This window comes from Perognathus longimembris, chromosome 2 (genome assembly GCF_023159225.1).
Source record: "Perognathus longimembris pacificus isolate PPM17 chromosome 2, ASM2315922v1, whole genome shotgun sequence".
In the NCBI taxonomy this organism is placed as follows: Eukaryota; Metazoa; Chordata; class Mammalia; order Rodentia; family Heteromyidae; genus Perognathus; species Perognathus longimembris.
In genome coordinates, this window is record NC_063162.1 from 31521716 (window position 1) to 31541557 (window position 19842).

The window sequence follows — 19842 nt, forward strand, 5'->3', positions numbered from 1 at the left end:
AAATCACAGATTTATCAGAGATGATGAATGCCAAAAATGATTCCAAAAATTTTAAGGCACTGAAAAAGTAATGACAAAGTAAGAAAGCTATCAACATAAAATTCTACTCTCAGAAAAATTCTTTCAGAAATGAGAATGAAAGACAGACATCCCAAATAGATTAAATCACTTAGCAACAGATCTATAAAAGAAATCCTCAAGGAAGTTCATTAGACCAAAGTGAAAGAAGAGAAGAACAGAGTTTATCAAGCTTTATCTAAAGCTTTGCAATGTAAATATGTTATACATAAAGTAGCATCATGTGGTAAGCTATAACATATAATATCTAATAATTATAATGATACTTCTTAATAATGAGTAAGTAGTAGTAGTTTATGATTGCTGATAACAAATAATCACAAATCAAGCTGTTAGAACTATGCATGTATATTTATATCACTGTTTCTATGAAATACAGGGGTAGAGGGAGATGGGGTTAGCACAAGCTACTATTTCATAGGAAGGTCTTGCTAAGAAAGAATGGGCTTCTATGCTCAAGAATTCATTTTCTTGTAGCTGTAAATTGAGCACCTTGTTTGTTTGTTTGTTTGTTTGTTTGCTGGTCACATACTGGATTTCATCCTCAGATCCCCAAAACTGCACAACATTTCTTACAACATGAGATTCTTCTAAGTATCTGTTTACTTTTCCAAGCTAACAAGAAGAATCTCTTCCTCTAGCCTGCCTACACATGTTATGTCATATAATGTAATTAGGAAATGACAGCCCTCACCTCTGACCTATAACATATCTTAACCAGCTGTGACATCTATCACCTTTGTCAATGCTGACAGGAAAGAAGACTCAAGTGGTACCCACACTCAAGGGCAGAGGACACTAGAAGATGAAAATCATGTTAGGGTCATGTTAGGATTTATCCACTTCGTTTTTCATGAAAAAAAAAATCCACTTGCTTCAAGAAAGAAGGTATACTCAATTTTTTAAATGTTCCTCTATCATTCTAATTAGGTCTTGATAAATTTCTTGGGGTGCATCCTTTCCAAGGTAAAAATCCATGTGATTGTAGTGTGGAATATTCTTGTAATAAATAAGGTTTGCAACTTTAGGAAGTAATTCTTCAGTGTCCTTAATATCAGCCACAACATCCTGTCCACCACTCCATATTGCTGTGGGAACTTCCATCTTAGTAATGTTGTAAAATGGAGGCGTAAGCTACATGAAATAAAAGAAATGGAGATAAATAAATTCACACTACAGTAGTAAGCCTAACTTTTGTTAGCAAGTGACAAGAAGCAATATAATCAGATGTTAATCAAGCTTTTTTAAATACATACATATATGTATGTATTTATATATGTATGTATTTATGTATATGTATATATATATATATGTTGAGTGATATATGAAGACCAAGAACTGTGTTAACTTCGCATGGCTGTGACAAAAATGCCTGAAAACTACTTAAGAGGAAGAAATGGTAAAGCTGTGGGGCTGATCCACAGCACCAAAAGGAAACAACCAGAACACACAAAAATACAAGATGGTATGGAGGCTCATTCTTGTAATTCCAGCACTCAGGTGAGAGGAAGGAGAATTATAAGATTGAGGCCTGCCTGGCCACATAGCAAGTTCCAGCACATCACTGGCTACATAGTGATACACTATCTCCAAAACAAACAAAACAAAACAAAGAAGAAAGAGAAGAAAAACAAATAAAAGAATTAAAAATTTCCAAATTTACACATCACAGGTTTTTAAAAGCTCATCTATGTCTAATGACTTCGTGTTCAGTTAGTGTTTACACAAAGATGCCAAAATAATCTGTGAATCTTAAATATAGGGGAAAATAAGAACAACAGCAATGTTTACTTTCTTCTAATATAGAACATTTATTCTAAATGTGTGAATAGATATTTGTCTCGAAATATCATGACATTCATTTCCTAGCAGGGAGTGACATTTTTTCTTCAAGATGATAATTCCGATAAATATAGCTTTCATGATCCTAACAATGAATTTGTAAGAATATAGTTAGCAGATGGCATTGTAAAGAACTATTAGAACAAAATTGTTTTTAAAGAGATGAATTAAAAAGTAAGAGAATTCACTTTTGAAAAAATATGTGTTTTTAAATTCTCTTTTCTAAATCCAGTGGATTCTTATTTCTTTGTGGTGGAAAAAAATACGGATATTAGATCCAAGAATCTCTATGCGATGCTTTATTTGCTAGCTAACTTTGGTAATTTACTTATCCTTCTGGAACCTCCGGCAAAAAATGAGGATTATAATATTTATCAGGCATAGTCATTGAGAAAATTATAAATAAGTGCCTGGCACATGGTAAGACCCAAAAAGCACATAGGATAGAAGCAATAAACAACTGCCATTATAGTGAATGGGGAACGGTAGGGCCTAACATGAGGACATTATTTTTGGCGGTTACTTTGTAGTATGCACCTGAGTGTGGTTACATTATTGTACCTGATGGAAATGCATCATGTTCTTGTCAGGATTTCCCCAGTCATAAGCTTGGAGCTGACCAGAATTAACAGCCTAAGACAGAACAAAAGTAATACACATATGCAAATGATATAAGAAAATGGCACACATTTAAAGTTAATAAATAAGAACTGATTTTATACCCTTCTCCTCAAGCATATGAATTGCATTTCAATAAAGATTCATCAGTCAAGCTAGGAGCCACTGCTTATGTCTGTCATTCTAGACAATCTGGAAGCTGAGACCTAGAGGATTATAGCTTAGAGCCATTTTGGAAGTCTGGGAGACTTTTTCTCCAAAATAACTAGCAAAAAGCAAGGCTTATGTTGTGGATCAAGTGGTAAGAGTATCAGGAATGAGGAAACAATCTGAGTGAGCATAATGCCCAAGATTAATCAATTAATAAAAAAATTAAAATTGGACACAAGGAATCCAATAAATAATTCCTTTGAACAACAAACAAACTATTCAGCAAAAGGTATATTATAGGAGATTGGAACATTTCTGGGGAAGCAAATGGGGTGTCCAAATACAGAGAGGAAGGGTGAATAAAAATGTTCAAGGTATGTTATGTAAAAATTGAACAATGTAACTTGAGAGTAGGAATGGGATGGGAAAAGGGGGGAGAATGATGTACGTGGTGACACTGATCAAGATAAATTGTGCTCATAACCTGACGTCTAAAATTGAAACCATTTTGAACAACTACTTGATAAATATTTTTAAATGTACACTAATTTGCATAAGTTTCATAGGGTTTGACTTTCTTCCAATATTTTACCACTGACAGTCCTTGTACATTAGTGTAGCAATATTCTGAAAACATTTTAGAGTATGTATTTGTTTGTTTACACATATATAAGCTGGGTCGGAGCCTCATGCTTGCTAGGTAAGCACTTTGCCACTTGAGCCACATTGAGAGCCCCACACAGAAAATTTTTATGAAGATGCTGTATACATTGGTTTCAGGAATTTATAAACATATATTTTTAAAAGGTCCTAGCTTAACATTTCTACTATTACAAATTTACCAGTGTCACTACTAAACAAGTTTGTATCTTATTGTCCCCATCAAATGGTCTAAGCTATATTGACTCGATTCTTGGTTTTCAAATGTTTTTGTCAGCTGGAAAGGGATATTCACCCACTCAGTCTCCCCATTTCTCTTTGTTCCACTATCTACCATCTCTCTCTATGGCAACCATGGTCCTGGGCTGGGTGTTGGAGATAATGGGCATGCTCATTTTAACATTGTGATGTTTACATGTTAAACATGACATTTCAGAAATCTGGGGCTTTCTTTTCTCTATTCTTTGTCACCCACGTTGAATTGGGAGAGAAAGTGATTTTTTGTAATTACTGTAAGTACTTTATAGACTCCAAATACCTTTTTTTCCCCACTTAGCTTTCATCTCAGATATTTTCCCCACTTACTGAGTTAATCCAGAATTTTATTTTAAAGTTAATTTTATCCTAAATTGCATTAAAGAGGCAGCAGGCTGATTTGACTGAAATCTTGAAAGCTCTCAGAAATGAGAGATAATGTACTGTTGAAGAACTTGAGCACTATTATTGAAGAATCTGGTTTGTCTTCAGACTCAATGGAGACCTTTGTTATCCAGGGCAATATTACATTTGTGAAATGAGAATGATAACATTCTTTTGATAAGGTAGTGAAAATAAGTAGAATAATTGTATAAAACATATAATACCTAGTAACGGTCAATAAACAGTACTCCTCTTATTAATATTACTCCATGTCGGCTTTCCCTTATCTGAAAGGCTGGGACTAGAAGTATTTTCAACATTGGAGTTTTCTGGGTTTTGTAATATTTTATAGACTTTTTCAGTTGAGGCAAATGTCTTCGATGTTCCTTGTTCAAAAAAGTCCCTAATACTAAATTCTTCGAAATCCCAGACTTTTTGAACACAAGCTCTGTGTTAAAGATGTTCGACAGTACCACCATTATCATCAACATCACCATCATCATCACCCTTACATTATCTATTTGCCTAACCAAATGTCTAATCCTGAACACTACTCATTTCTACCCTAGAAAAGACTTTGTATAAAAGGAAAAGAGTTCTACTGGAAGAAAAATAAGAGAAATGTAAGATTGTTTGCTGTGACATGCCAATGTTCCCATTGCAAGACTATTGATGAAATTCAATGGGAATAAAAGAAATCATCTCTATGACCAGCAAGAGCATAAAGTGAGTGTTCAGTGAGTACTTATAAAATTGAATTTGCATGACTTGGGAAGCTAAGTAGATTAGAGATGGTCTCCTCACCAGCAAGGAGGTCCTATTTTCTGTGATATATTTTTTTTCCTAGACTTGGAAGACATATCTGCTGGGAGATGAGGTCTTTAAAGCTTTTCAGAAATCCTCAGAGTTTTTCAATCTCTCTGTAATAGTGATTATCAACTTGAATAAGTTTATTAATGTATACATTAAAATACAAATGACTAGAATGCTCTCTACATCCTTCCTCATATCTCTGTATTTCTCTCTGTATATGTCTGATTGTCTAGCACACACACATGTCTCTCAAAGCTGTACCAATTGTGTTTGACTTATCTCAGAGCTTAAAGGAAGATTTTGTTCAGAGCAGAATGAAGAAACAAGACGAATAATTTTAAAGTGAGAGTGAACATCCAAACCATGATTGGTATCTCTTTAGCATGAAGTGCTAAGAATGTGAAACTATTTCCATATTCTAAAATGCCCTCTGTGCCAACCAGAAGACGAGTTTTACTGGTTCACACTGTCATTTACATAACGTTCTATTTAAACCCACCATGATTTCCCAGAATGGGGAGTAGAAGCTTCCCTGAAAAGGCAATGCGAAGGATGAGAATATGTGGAAATCGAGATCACCAAGACTCTGAAGTCAAGGAGAAAGTGGGAGTTGGTGCTAGAAGCATCCATACCAGCTGTCTCAACTTCCCCGAGGTGGGTCTGTGGGGGGAATGGGAAGCGTACCTGCGCCCAGTGCAGCATGTTCTGAACAGAAGTTCCCGCGGAGCTCTGTGACAGGTACACATCCAGGCGACTCTGCAAATAGACCATTTCTCATTTAGAGCCAATCATGGATCCTATCACACATCCACCTTTCAAATGTGAATACTTTCTTCTCGTTTATTTTTAGGAGTAAAAAATGTTTCCACTTGCAGAACAATTTAACGTTCACAACGGAAGTCAGTAAGAACTATAACGTCCCCATCATTAATACATCAATCCCCATCCCCACGATCAACATCACACATCGGAGGGAAGCATTATTCGTTGTCCTTACAAGAAGCAGAGTGTATGTTATCCCCTTAGAAGACATACTAACTAAAATGGTATGGTCTGGTAGTAGGGTTTGAAGTCAGTATCTCCGGCTCTCGAGCTTTTGAGCCAGCCAGGACTTGAGTCCTGGTTTTTGTGGGGGTTTTGTTTTGTTTTGCAGATTATTTTCAGGATTGGGGCTCGCAAACTTTTCTGCCCAGGCTAGCCTCAAACGATGGGTTTTGTTTTTTTTTGCCACTCTCTCAAGTAGCTAGTATTCCAGACAGGAGCCACTGATGCCCAAGTAAAGAAACCTGTCTTTAAAAGAGCTCTATTCTCCCCAACTCTTGTTTGTGTAACTCGAGCTAAATATGGCCCATCGAGGGCTGCCCCCTGGTGGAAGGCAGGAAGCAATGCACCTTTTCTTTCCAGATAGTTCTCACTACATAGGTACAAGAGGTAAAGGGCAAAAGACATTCAGAGAAAGCTTGGATCATAATACATTCAGAACAGATATAAATGCTTTCTTTTCTCTTTTATTTAAAAAATACAGTAAATATTCTACAGGCCTCTTTGAAAGTTTGTAGGAATATACTTCCAATATGTGAAGATTTCTGCATTAAAACTTAATTATTTTCATATTTTCCATTACATTTTAGGTAGAAAACAAGTGAAATGTTTCTTACCAGAGTAAGCATTGGAATCATTTTGGAGATTAAAAGAACTCATTGAAAAAAGTTACTGACTAAAACCCCACATCTCTAGGATTTCAGGATAATTGTATTTTTTCTCTAAAGTTCTACAAAAGCTGCTGTGTTCCCTTGGCTATGTTGTGTTAAAGTAAATTACTTTTCAGATACTATAATGTTCCAAAATCTTGTCTTAAACAGTAGGACCTGATTATGTAGAACAATGAGGGTCTCCAATGTGTAGCCAAGCATTTTATTTTGTTGTTGTTGTTAAATTTTTATTGTCAAACTGAGGTACAGAGAGGTTACACTTTCATATGTTAGGCACTGAATACATTTCTTATACTGTTTGTTACCTCCTCCCTCATTTCCCCCCCCCATAAGTTGTTCTGTTCATTTATATCAAACAGTTTTGCAAGTATTGCTTTTGTAGTCGTTTGTCTTTTTTTACCCTGTGTCTCTCGATTTTGGTATTCCCTTTCTATTCCCTAGTTCTAATACCAGTATACATGTTTTCCAATGTACTCAGATAAGATACACAGATAGTGCAGGTACAACCATAGGAAGGGGATACAAGAGGATCATCAATAATAGAAGCTACGGTTTCACATCGCATGTTGAAAGTAATTACAACAGTGATATGACAGTCGTTTCCGTAACATGGAGTTCATTTCACTTAGGATCATCTTACGTGTTCATAAGGGCTATTGGGCTGTTGTGATCTTCTGCCAAGCATGTTATTTGTGAAGGCTTTCTGATCAAATTCCCAGGTCAAGTCAAGGCAGTACTTCTGAAACTACTCTCCCTGTGTTTGTTTCAAGGGATTTTCACTTAGTTGTGCTTACATGTTTCACCTATGTGATATGTCTATCTCACCAGGCATACTTACCTAGAAAATTGATTCAGTGACAGAGAAATATGGAACGGCAGAGGCTCCATCATGTTTTGCATGAAAAGCATAAAAGTCATGGAAGCAAGGAAAGTTTTCATCAGTGCTTTTCACGAAAAGAAGGAGAATAGACTCTAGATAGAATAGACACTACATAGAAAGCACCTGCAGCTCTGTCTCACTTCTTTTCAAATATAGCTGCTGCCTAGCTGGGGAATAAATACATAGTGACTTCCTTCCCTCTCTGACTCTTCCAGTCAGCTAGTGCTAATCAGAGAGGAAAACCAATGCAATTACATTCGATATGACTTGATAAGAACCACAACATGGATCCCTCTCTGACTCCTGGGAACAGTCAGTCACTATCACTCACTATCAGTCACTATCACTCCTTGTCTCTTTTGATAAGGGATGGTTTATAAATATTTCCATAAGTTATAACTGATTATGAAGAACTGGTACACCAGTCAAGAGTCACTCTCTGAGATTTTATTTCAGTATGTCTGAGGTAGGGCTCAGGTATGCAAAACAAATTGGAAAAATGAAACCCTACTCTAAATGAAGAACGTTCGAATGGTAGCATTTTAGCTACGGCTGAGTTAGAATTTGTGACAGGAAAGCTTTCTTCACAAGTTCTTTTTATGAAACCTGGGTGCTTCTTATCTGTGGTTGAAAACCAAAAACACACTAATTACGCTGTATAGGACCACCGAGAGACATTGGAATGCCTTTTCCACACAATCCAGAGAGTTCGTGAGTCATTTCTCTGCCCCCAAGCCATTCTTACCCTGAACTCAGCCATGATACATACCATGTTTAAATTCTGGGGATCAGATCCAGTAAGAGTAAACAGGAAGTTGCTGCACATAGAACGGAATATCTTCCGGTTGCACACTTTGGTAGCAATGAATTGGTCCAACAATGTGTGAGGAGAGAAGATTTTATCTCCAAACAAGACCTAAAAGATCAATTTAAAGCACCATCAAGACCCCTTGGGTATCAAGCATGGAGAATGTGTGGTAATTCAGAGCAGACCTGTGAAGGAAGGACCTGTGCTCAGTGACAGTCCTATGAGAGATGAGGAGCTTTCTTCAACTTTGCCTTTGCCATCCTTCCAACTCATCTATTGATACTTTTCCTCAAGTATCTTTCACTGAACTTTTGGCATGCTTTCTGAGAGAAGTATAATCTTTATGGGAAATTGGTAGAGGAAAGTTAATGTCTGAAACCTGTGTGTTATTTCACAAAAGCTATTGAATAAACTTGATAATAAACTAGACATAAAGTGAAAAGATTACTGGTAGTTCTTAAACTTTTGGAAACGTCCATTTACAGTGCTAGCTAGCACACATTTCTTGTGAAACATTTCAATTGACAATTATAACCAAACACCATAGCCAGCTTTTCATTTTACTGTGCTTTGAATACTACTGCAATATAATTTCATTTTCTCTTTGGGAGACTAGGACAAGCAAGTTTCTGGGAGTTTTATAATTTGTTGATTTTTGAGCCTCAAAGATAGGTATGGCTTAGGAGTGAAAGCATTTCTTATGTAATAGAATATTTAGTAGTCTATTAAAGTTTAATGAAATATAAAATATTAGGGTCTAATTAATATTGCTGTTCATATCAAAGAGAGAGAAGGAGAGAGACTGTGGAGAAAGACAAAAAGAGAAGGATGAGGTGGAGAAGGAAGAGGGAAAGGTGAACAGAAAGGGAGGTAAAGGAAAAGGAAGAGGAAAAAGAGAAAGAAAAAGAGAAGGAAGTAAAGAGGCCTAATATGTGTAAATTAGTTTATATTTCTCAATTCTTTAGATCTTGAAAGTAATAATAGGCCATTATAGATACTAATTCATTCAAGCCTCTTCATTATAGCATAATTACTAAGCACTTGGATAAGGTACTAGATAATCAAGTTAACATACCACAGTGTAATTATTCCTGTTAACTATCCTCATAATTTGATAATGATAACAATATAAATTTCCAGAGTAAATTTATTTTTATAGACTATTGTCATCTGTTCAATACTTATAAAGGGGGTAACTTAATAAAATTACTACTTGAATAAATAATTGAACTAAAGGACAGGACTAGTTTTTTAACCACTGAACATTTGGATTTTTTCATTTACCAATATCTTCTCAATTGATGAATAGGAAAAATTATTTAAAAATAAACAAAAAGTTCATAGAAATAATCAACCATAAAAATGCACTGTGATGTAGCATTCTAACTATCACATGGACCCTTTTTCCATTTTGATAGTTAGCTTTCCCAAGTGGAAAATGAAATAATGTGACAGACCCTAAATTCATTTCATTTCTATATCCACTATTATGTGCTTATGTAAGGACAATTAACAGTTGCTTAATTTAAACCTAAAAGAGAATATTGTAATATAAACTAGTAGGAAGTCCAGTACCTGCTCACAAGGTACAAATGTGCAAGCCTGCAGATGTAATTCCAGTTTGATTCTGGAAAGAGCAAATTCATCTCTCTGTCCCTGTCTGCCTGCCTGTCTGTCTCTGTCTCTGTCTCTCTGTCTGTCTCTGTCTCTGTCTCTGTCTGTCTCTCTCTCTCTTTCTCTCTCTCTGTCTCTTCTTTCTTTCTTCCTTTCTTTCCATCTTTTCTACTTTTGGTGCCAGGGTTTGAACTCAGGGTCTCTCGGCTGGCATTCTACCACACGAACCATACCTCCAACTCAGCTATTTGTTGGTTAATTTGAAGATAAAGTCTTTTCTGCCTGTTCTGGCTTTAAACCTCAATCCTTTTAAACTGAGCTTCTTGAGTAGTTATGATGTTAGATGTGAGTTATGGTGTTCAGCCAAAAATCAGCAGTATTTTTGGTGTCAACAGTAAGATATTTGAAAAGACTTAAAGTAACCTCACTTAGAATAGCTGCAAAAAAGGAATCAAAAATACTTTAGAATAATTTAAACCAGAAATGAAAACTCTATAGTGAAAGCTATAACTGATAAAAAAAATGATAGCCAATAGCTCTAGTGGTAACGAATAGGAGTAACTAGGCAGAGTGTAAGAAAAGAGAAATTTCGTGTTTATGGATTGGGAGAATCAATGAAGTTAAAATGTCGATGCTGTGCAAAGTGCTCTAAAGATTCACTGTGATGCCTGTCATAACACTGAAATGCCTCATAAAACTGAAAAAAAAACCACCTAAAATACATACGGAATTGCAAAAATCACTGGCTAGACAAAATCTTGCGGGGGGGGCGGGAAGGGGGAATGAACAAAGTGAGAAGCATGATTTGCTGAAGGCTGATTTTTATTTATATTTTCTTCTTTTCATTGCTCCTGGGTCTCATTACCAAGAGGGTGAGAGAGAGCAGGTAAGGGTGAGGATATAAGGAGTGGGGGATCTTTACAGGCTGTTGGTCGGCATGCACATTAGTAAGCCATTATCATCTCTCCCTTCACTGTGATTGAAGAGTGACTGGAGAGAAGATTGTAGATATAGATGAAGACACCAGAGTGGAATGGCATGGAAATGAGCTCCCTGAACCTCGACACTTATATATCCTTAGTAGAGAGCCATGTATATTCCTTGAATACATAACTGTATTTGCAAAATATCATTTGCCATCTCTTGAAACCCGTGGAAACAGAAATACTCACACTTCCTGCAGATTTGAATTCAGGGGGGTTGCTTACCTTGACGGCTTGCTTAGAAAGAGTTGTTAATTTTTTCATAGGACTTCGGGTGTGTTTTACTGTGACAACTGGAGCCAGTGCAAAGAATATCTTAATCCTTTTAGCCAGTTCCTGGTTTGTTGAAAATGCTATGAAAGCTGAAGAGAATACATTCGTTAATAGATTTAAAGGGAAGAATGTGCTAGTTAACAGATTTAAAGTCATTCTTGTCTTCATTGTGAGAAGTGTTGCTCCATTAAAAAAAAAATCATATCAAGAGCAACACTACTCAGAACAAGTAAGGGGAGGAATTGGTAAATTTCTCAAGAATGGTACTGGATAATTCAACATAAAGTCAGGCATTTTTGTCTTTAGGTAGAGTGTGGTCTGTGTGGCATGTCTGACTCCCAGACGCATGAGGCTGTGATGGTCTTCAATAGGCTACACTCATGGCTTCATATTCACTAGTTGTATAAAAGTTACTTCCCAGAAACCTCTCCCATTTCCTGATATTTCATCCGTGTCTTCATGTCTATTTTATGTTTCTCTAGCTATAGACTAGATTGTCTGTTCTATTTTACTTCAGATTTTTTAATTATTTATTTATTTATTTTGGTAGGCTTGGAGGCTTGAACTTGGGGACTGCGCACTACCCCTAAATATTTTTATTCAAGGCTAACATTCTACAACTTTAAGCCACACCACCACTTCCATTTTTCTCATGGCTAACTGGAGAGAAGAGTCTCACAGACTTTCCTGCTGGGGCTGGCTTTAAACCATTATCCTCAGATCTCATCCTCGTGAGTAGCTAGGATTACAGGCATGAGCCACTGGTGCCTGGATACTTCAGATATTTAATAACTAAATCTGAGTCCCATCTCCAGCTTCAGCCTGGAAAAGTCATTTTGGACCTGTTCATATCAGCTGTCAACCCACAACAGCCAGAGGAGGGCAAAGGTCATGTTCTCTTATCAGTCTGGTGATGGGTGGGAAGATTTTCAGAGAGGGGAGTTAGTGGTATGTGAGTTGAATAGTCATCTTGATAATAAAGTTTACTGTACAATTTTAAGTTTCCAAAAGTTTTGTATTTATGACCCTTTAATCAGAGCACTATATGAAGAATTAGAAGGAATATGTTTTTGTCAGTCATGATTGTAGTCCAAAGGCTTTCTTTTTGTTTTACCTTTTCTTTCCTTCACTTTGAGCAAAAAGTTTGATACTATATTATTTCCTAACTACTCCTCTCCTTGCCTTCCTCTCCTCCTGCTCGTTCTTCTTCTTCTTCTTTTTATTTTATTTTATTTATTTTTCTTTTTTCACTTTGTGGATTGAACCCAGGGTCCCATGTGGTACTTGTACTCTTGTCACTTGAGCCAAGTTATATCCCATTTGATTGTGTTTTGTTTTTGAAATAAGATTGTAATATGGAGGTCAGATCTGGCCAGTGCCATCATTGGCCACACAGACAGTTGTATTTTCTGGCATATTGTCTTGACGGGTATGCCTGGATTCCTAGAGGAAGGGAAGTCCCATCCCCAGGTTATGTGTGTTCCAGAATCCCAAGAGACAGGGCCTATATCTTACTGTCAGTCAAGTGCCTGGGTCTTGGAGCTTCCTGTGACCCAGCCCCCTGACCTGACCCTATTTAGGGTTAGGCCAGCTCAGGTGCTTACGCCATGCCACATGTCTCCATATTCAAGTCCTGTCTCCATGTTCATATCCTGTATCCTGGCTCCTGGCTCATCTCCAGTCACCATGGCATCCCAAATCAGCTCTCCATTGGAGCTGGATTGGTTTGTTGGTATTGGTATTGTTTTTGTCCTTTCCTCTTTGGCCTGTTTCCCATTATCAGTGTTAAGTGTATTTCTAGGGTGCAACTGGCTTCCTGCAAACTCTAATGCTCTAATAAAGACTCCAAGATTCGATCCTTCAATATGTGGCTTCTTGGATAATTTACCTATATAACAAGGTCTCCCCAACTTTGCTGGCACTGACCTTAAACTGCCTCCCACGTAACTAGCTGCCACTAGCACCCACTATTTCCTAAGTCTTCTTGACATAGGCCTGTATCTAGATCAGTTTATCAAACTTTGTTTTATTTTTTTTTCTGAATGTTCAGGCATAGTTTAGAAAGCATGAGTTTTCCAAGTAGACCTTTTAGATATAATCAAATAGACAAGGAGTTGTGTTGACTAAGATGAATTCAACCTGGGTCTGTTAGGATCACAGCTTTTGTAATTATAAACCTGAGTTACTGAGAGTTAGGAAGAGTAGTGTACAGTTATAGTAATTTTCTAAAGAGGATAATATAGGGAGAGAAAATATTGGGTGAATATTCTTAATTTTGAAAACTCAATGATAAGTTTGATGATGATAAAATGCCCTATTCCTTTGCACTAAGTTTACCATACCAAAAAGACTGGCATTTGCTAGGTGATGGTGGCCTGTAATCTGCTTGCAATCCTAGTTACACAGGAGGTTCAAAGCCAGCCTGCTCAGGAAAGTCTGTGAGCCTTTTCTCTCTAACTAATTACTGAAAAGCCACAAGTGGGGCTGGGGATATGGCCTAGTGGCAAGAGTGCCTGCCTCATATACATGAGGCCCTGGGTTCGATTCCCCAGCACCACATATACAGAAAATGGCCAGAAGTAGCGCTGTGGCTCAAGTGGTAGAGTGCTAGCCTTGAGCAAAAAGAAGCCAGGGACAGTGCTCAGGCCCTGAGTCCAAAGCCCAGCACTGGCCAAAAAAATAAAAAAAAAAAGCCACAAGTGGAACTGTAGCTCAAGTGGTAGAGCACAGAAGCTCAGGGACAGCACTCAGGCCCTGAGTTCAAGCCCCAGGATCAGCACACACACACACACACACACACACACACACACACACACACACACACACACACACACTAAAGAAAGACTGGCATTTTATTTCCATTTACCTTGTTTCATACCACGTCAACTTCTTAATAGTAATTTTTTAAGGGATATCTACTGTTTTTCCTTTTTCCTTCCCTTGGGATGGGCTTTCCTATCTATTTCTCTATAATCATTACATAACTGGGGTGGAAATTCTGTTTTAAAAGTGTGACTGAAGAAAATTGTCTCTTCAAAATCTTTTAAGAAATATCCATTTCACATAGACAATAAATGATCTGAAACTTTCCCCATGGATTATTGCTATTAAAAAGGAAAGTAAAGCAATGTTTGAGTAGCCTATGGCATCACTGAGAAAATATTTCTCTTATAATAAAATATTTTTAAAAGGTACTTCCTCTATATAAGACTCAGGTTTCTCAATCTTTCCATGAGGATATAGAATCTGTAGAGGATGATTCATATATATGCATGCATATATATGCATACATATATAAAAGGTTTATATATCATTTTATAATGCCTAGATCTATGAATATGTATGGTGCATATACATGCATAAAAAGACATATATACATACATACATATATGTATATATACATACATATAAAAACATATATATCCATATATGGCCTCTTATTTTCTTGGACAGATCTTTATAATTCTCTGCTTTCCTTTTGGTGTTCTGTGTAGATTGGAGATCTTCAAGATGAGAATGGATGACATATTTATCTCTATTTCTCCAACATGTAACCTCGGGTTACATAATATTTGTTGTATACACAAATGGATACATACATAATTATCTCTTGGGCCTATGATCCTCCAAATTCATGTTGGGGAAAACTTCCCTGCTATCATTTTTGTTTAACTTACTCCGGATTAACCAGCCAAAAGGGTGGGGGGATATATGTGTATCTATACATGTATATGTAATTTGTAAATAAATATTATATGTATGTATATTTCTAATATATTTACATATGTTTATGATGTTTTATATATATTTATAAATATATATTTTTAAGTTAAACTCCATAAGCTAAAATCTCCAGAAATAATAAGAAATATTGACCTTGGTAGAGGACCCTGACATCTGTCATCAAATTTGCCCCAAAGTTACCTATGGTAGTGCCCTGAGAGTGACCCACATAGTAGAGCTGCTCCTGCCCAGTTTTTTCTATGATTAAATTGATTGTAGCTGGAAGGTCATATTTAGCCATCTCATCCAAACTGTTAAAAGAAAAGAAAAACATTCTGAGGAATCTCCTTACCGCTTGCCAGAGTGGCTGAACTAGTTTACATTCCCACCAACAATGAAGTAGGGTTCCCTTTTGGCCACATCCCCTCCAACATTTGTTATTGTTAGTTTTCTTGATATAGGACATTCGTACAGGGGTGAGATGAACTCTCAATGTTGTGTTGATTTGCATTTCTTTTATGGCCAGTGATGTAGAGCACTTTTTCATATGTCTCTTGGCCATTCTCATCAGAGAAGTCTCTTTTTAAGTCTTTAGCCCACTTTGACCCAGCAGCCCAACTTTTGGGGATCTACCCAAAAGATTACAAACAAGAACACACTAAAGCCACCAGCACAACAATGTTCATCACAGCACAATTTGTCATAGCTAGAATATGGCCAACCAGACCATTCGTCAGTAGACGAATGGATCAGGAAAATGTGGTACATATACACAATGGAATCTTATGCCTCTATCAGAAAGAATGATATTGCCCCATTCTTAAGGAAATGGAAGGACTTGGAAAAAATGACTCTATGGTCTCTCTCATAGGGAATAATTAGCACAGATTTAGGCAAGTTATAGCAGAGGATCACAAGAGTCCAATAGCTATACCCTTATGAACACATAAGATGATGCTAAGTGAAATGAACGGCATGTTATGGAAACAATTGTTATATCACTGTTGTAACTACTTTAAACATGCTTTGTGTAACTGTAGCTTCTATTATTGATGATCTTCTTGTATCCCCTTCCTGTGGTGTACCTGCACTATCACTGTATCTTATCTGAGTACATTGGAAACTGTGCATACTGGTATTAGAACTAGGAAACTGAAAGGGAATACCAAAATCGAGAGACACAGGGTAAAAAAGACAAACGACTACAAAATCAATACTTGCAAAACTGTTTGGTATAAATGAACTGAACAACTCATGGGGGGGAAGGGAAAGGGGGAGTGGGGAGTGGGTAATGAGGGAGGAGGTAACAAACAGTACAAGAAATGTATCCACTGCCTAACGTATGAAACTGTAAGCTCTCTGTACATCAGTTTGACAATAAAATTAAAAAAAAATTAAAAAGTCTGAAAAGTTGTATCACTTTTAGACATATAACATTCAAATATAGTAATTGTACTCATAGACCCTCTGCTTTGGTTAAAAGAGAGAAGAGCAAATGTGATACTATGTACCTTGGCAAGCTTTCAGGTGGTCACCTTGATTGCAATACCTAACATTTTTAGGAAGTTAGAATAAAAAGTAATCTGATTTGAAAAGTCTTACTGATGATTTTCTTGTGAGTTATATAATTCCATAGTAGATTTACCAAAACCCATTGTTATGAATGTTTATCTAAAGACAGAATAACAAACAAATGAATTTGTAGAACTCATCTACTAAATCAGAATTTTCAAGGAAGAGTGCTGGTAGTCTTCATTTTTATCAGTGGCCTCAGATGTTTCCGATCCTCTGTATAGTTTGGAAAACACTTATAGAATCACCGTGTCATTTGCAAAACTGCAATGAGAAAAAATACACTAGGGTGTGAAGTTGAGAAATGACAAAACAGTTTCCAGAAAGAAAATGGAAGAGATTCTATGGAACACGTGGTTTTAGTGACCTAGAAGACATAGTTTTTAGCCCCCATGTAAGTACATGGGTTTGTCTGCAAGGCTCAGAAAAGCAGACAGCACCTAAGGCACCTATGCTGACAGTGCTTTGATATGGAACTATTCTGTGAGCAGAACACACATACCACACCATAATAGGAAGGAAGAAGGGTTTTGAAAACAAACAACAATACCATAATGAGGACAGTTCTGAACTTGGTAAAAATTCTCTCCTTGAGAATGCCATTGGGTGCATTTCATCAGAAGTAAAAAGAAAAAAAATCACCATCTGTTTATGCAAATACCTATGCAAAGGACATAGTTGGTTTATTAGTTTTCCTTGTACCTGAAGGCCCAGTATTCAGATGATTCGGGAGAGAGTGTTACATGTTTCCTGGACCAGGTATTTCCCCTGCTGTTTCCCATCCACACATCATAACCATGATCTGCCAGAAGGAAAGCCAAGCTGTTGTTGGGCAGGTTGCAAATCCAGTCACTGGCAGATGCGATTAAGCCATGTTGCAGATACACAACAGGCCTGAAAGCTGCAAAACAAAGAGAACAAGGATTTCATGTCCAAACTTTCTCATTGTTCAAATGAAAAAAAAAATTTGACTTGTATTACAGAAGAGAAGTTAAGAGAAAAAAATTGTTTCTGACAAAACCTAAGATCTAGTCTTTTCTGAACTGTTTATGTAGGTAAGTCAATTTTCTTCTTTATATCTTATTTTTCTCCTTTCTCTTAATTTCCTCTCCTTTGAAACACTTAGACTTTTCTTTCCCTTTTCTAAGAAGGTTTGTTTTAAAATGTGCCCCTAAAATAAAAAGAGCTAAAATGGGAGAGAGAAAAATAATCTCTGCTAAACGGATCACTTTTTTTTCTACAGAGAACAACATGTACTATAAGGACTTACCAAGGCTCTTTAAAAAGTTTATGATGAAAACTATTAAGGTCATATTTACTCCAAAAAAGAAAATCTCAATGATGGGCAAAGAACTGATTATATATGGATTAATATAGCTAGAAATGATCACAGCCATTGAAGAGATTATGTCCAAACTTAAACCTGAGAGGTTTTCAGATTAGAGAGAAATTTTAGAACAAAAACTAAGGTGCTGTGCTAAGGACATCTTTGCTCTGTGTCCTTTCATTTTATGACAAAAAAAAAATCATTACCTCTTTTTCTTGGGCATCCTCTTCCATGAGTAATTCTATAAATTCCAAGGATATATCCATCATTGGTCACAACATCATACTTTTCATGAGAATAACCCCAGTAAGAAATAATTTGGCTCTAAAAAGGGGAGAAAATGTACAATTTAATGGTGTCATCCAGTTTTTACATTCCCACTGTCATACTTTCAATTACAGCTTTACTGTTCATCAATCAATGTGTTGGGGCAGCACATAGGGGAAAATTAGGATAATTTGGCAGACTTTCTAGAAGAGGTTGCATGCATAAGTATTGGCAAGGAGGGGTTGGGGGATCCCATATTTCAATTTGCTGAAGACAATCTCTGGTTGTGCACTTTGTCTTAATATTGCAAAACTACTTTATTGTCAGTATGTTTAGACAAAAATTGGTAGTCACCTAGGGAGACCACAGGAATTGTGTAGTATCCTAAGAGCTGTTACCAACTTATATGTGAAGGGAAATGGAAGAAAGTATTTTTCAAAATCTAAAAAAACCAACTTAAACAGAAAGGGACATATCCAAAGAGAAGGCTTTTCTAAATTGACTTCCCAGGAACAGAAAGGTCCAGGGAAATATAGACCTGATCTCATTCTCCTTGTGTCCTCCCATCTCCTGTTCAAGATTTTCACTGGCTAGGTAGATCTGAAAATCAAAGGTAAAGGGAGCCATTTGATCTACTCCTGACAGGTTGACATCTTCATCTGAGAAAAAAAAATAAAGAGGTAGAAGGGTCAACAGAAACTAAACCATCTGCAGACTGGTAATTTCACATAAGTCTATCTGAGAGGCTTCTGGATAGAATTAAAGAATGGATAAAGTTCAGGATGATTAATGATTTGTCTCAGATTGCACACTAGGAAGAGATACAGACAAAATGAATGACACCATGAGACACACCTTTGTAAGAACTTTATGCTTGCTCATGTCAAGCATAAAAGTGCATGCATAGGGGTTACACAGGAGAGAGGTTAAAAGCACAGATTCTGGAGATGGATGGCATAGGGCTGAATGTCTGTCTTTCCTTTTTGTTATTCTTTGAAGTAAAACATATAGTAGATATTTGTCATTTGTCTTGCTAACTCTCAGTACTGTTCCATTCCATTTCTAACATGAAAATTTCCCGCTTTTTGGAGGTGGAGATCAGTCAAGGGGCAAGAACTCTGGGTCTGAGTGCTGTCCCTGAGCTCTTCACCTCAAGGCTAGTGTTCTACCATAGTGAGCCATAGTGCGGCTTCTGGTTTTCTGGTGGTTATTCGGAGATAAGAGTCTCATGGACTTTCCTGCTCTGGCTGGCTTTGAATCATGATCCTCATATCTCAGCCTCCTGAGTAGCTAAGATTACTGGCTGAAAAATTCCTTCATGTAAAAATACTTTGGCTATAAGCTGGAAAATCAAAGCTTGAGTTACTAAACATAAAAGTTATGTAATTATAGCTCACAGAATCAAAGAATCTCCTCTACCCAAAGCTCAGGAAGAACTCAAGAATATACTGTAGGAATAATTAGCATTAACTCAATAATCCTCTCTCCATGAAGTCATCATTAGATGGCCACTCAAAACACCAGGAGATGAAAAATAGTCACCCCCAACTAGGCTCAAATATTATAACTCTTTGGTTAATCATGACAAGGAATAAGGGAGAAAGCAAAAATTAGTCACAGGGTGGATTGTTGTAAACTAGACAGGCTAGACTAATTGTATCTAAAATAACAAATACTTGATAATTCCTTTCCTTGTGGGTTTTTCTCCCAATGAATGACTTACAATATTCATAGTAGCTTCAGGATTTGTGATACTTCTTTTATTATAACCACATACAGGTCCAAGAAGAAGCATCCAGCAGGTTACTGCTAAAAGCTGCCACATTTGGAGTCTGCCTGAGAAAGAAAAGGTTAAGGTACTTGTCATCCAAGAGAAATTCCAC

General features: G+C 36.7%; 1 protein-coding gene across 1 annotated transcript in view; it reads right to left on the reverse strand.

The window, feature by feature from the left end:
• Positions 1–865: 865 nt before the first annotated feature.
• The window catches only part of Lipk (lipase family member K), a 31421-nt gene continuing 12444 nt past the window's right edge, over positions 866–19842 (reverse strand). Inside the window, exons 2-10 of the mRNA XM_048335373.1 lie at positions 19683–19795; positions 17899–18016; positions 17068–17266; positions 14995–15104; positions 11023–11159; positions 8162–8308; positions 5485–5556; positions 2482–2553; positions 866–1212 (exon numbers count right to left, since the gene is read on the reverse strand). Coding sequence (XP_048191330.1) covers positions 973–1212; positions 2482–2553; positions 5485–5556; positions 8162–8308; positions 11023–11159; positions 14995–15104; positions 17068–17266; positions 17899–18016; positions 19683–19795 — 1208 coding nt within the window. The 3' untranslated portion in view covers positions 866–972. The remainder of the gene's footprint in view (positions 1213–2481; positions 2554–5484; positions 5557–8161; positions 8309–11022; positions 11160–14994; positions 15105–17067; positions 17267–17898; positions 18017–19682; positions 19796–19842) is intronic.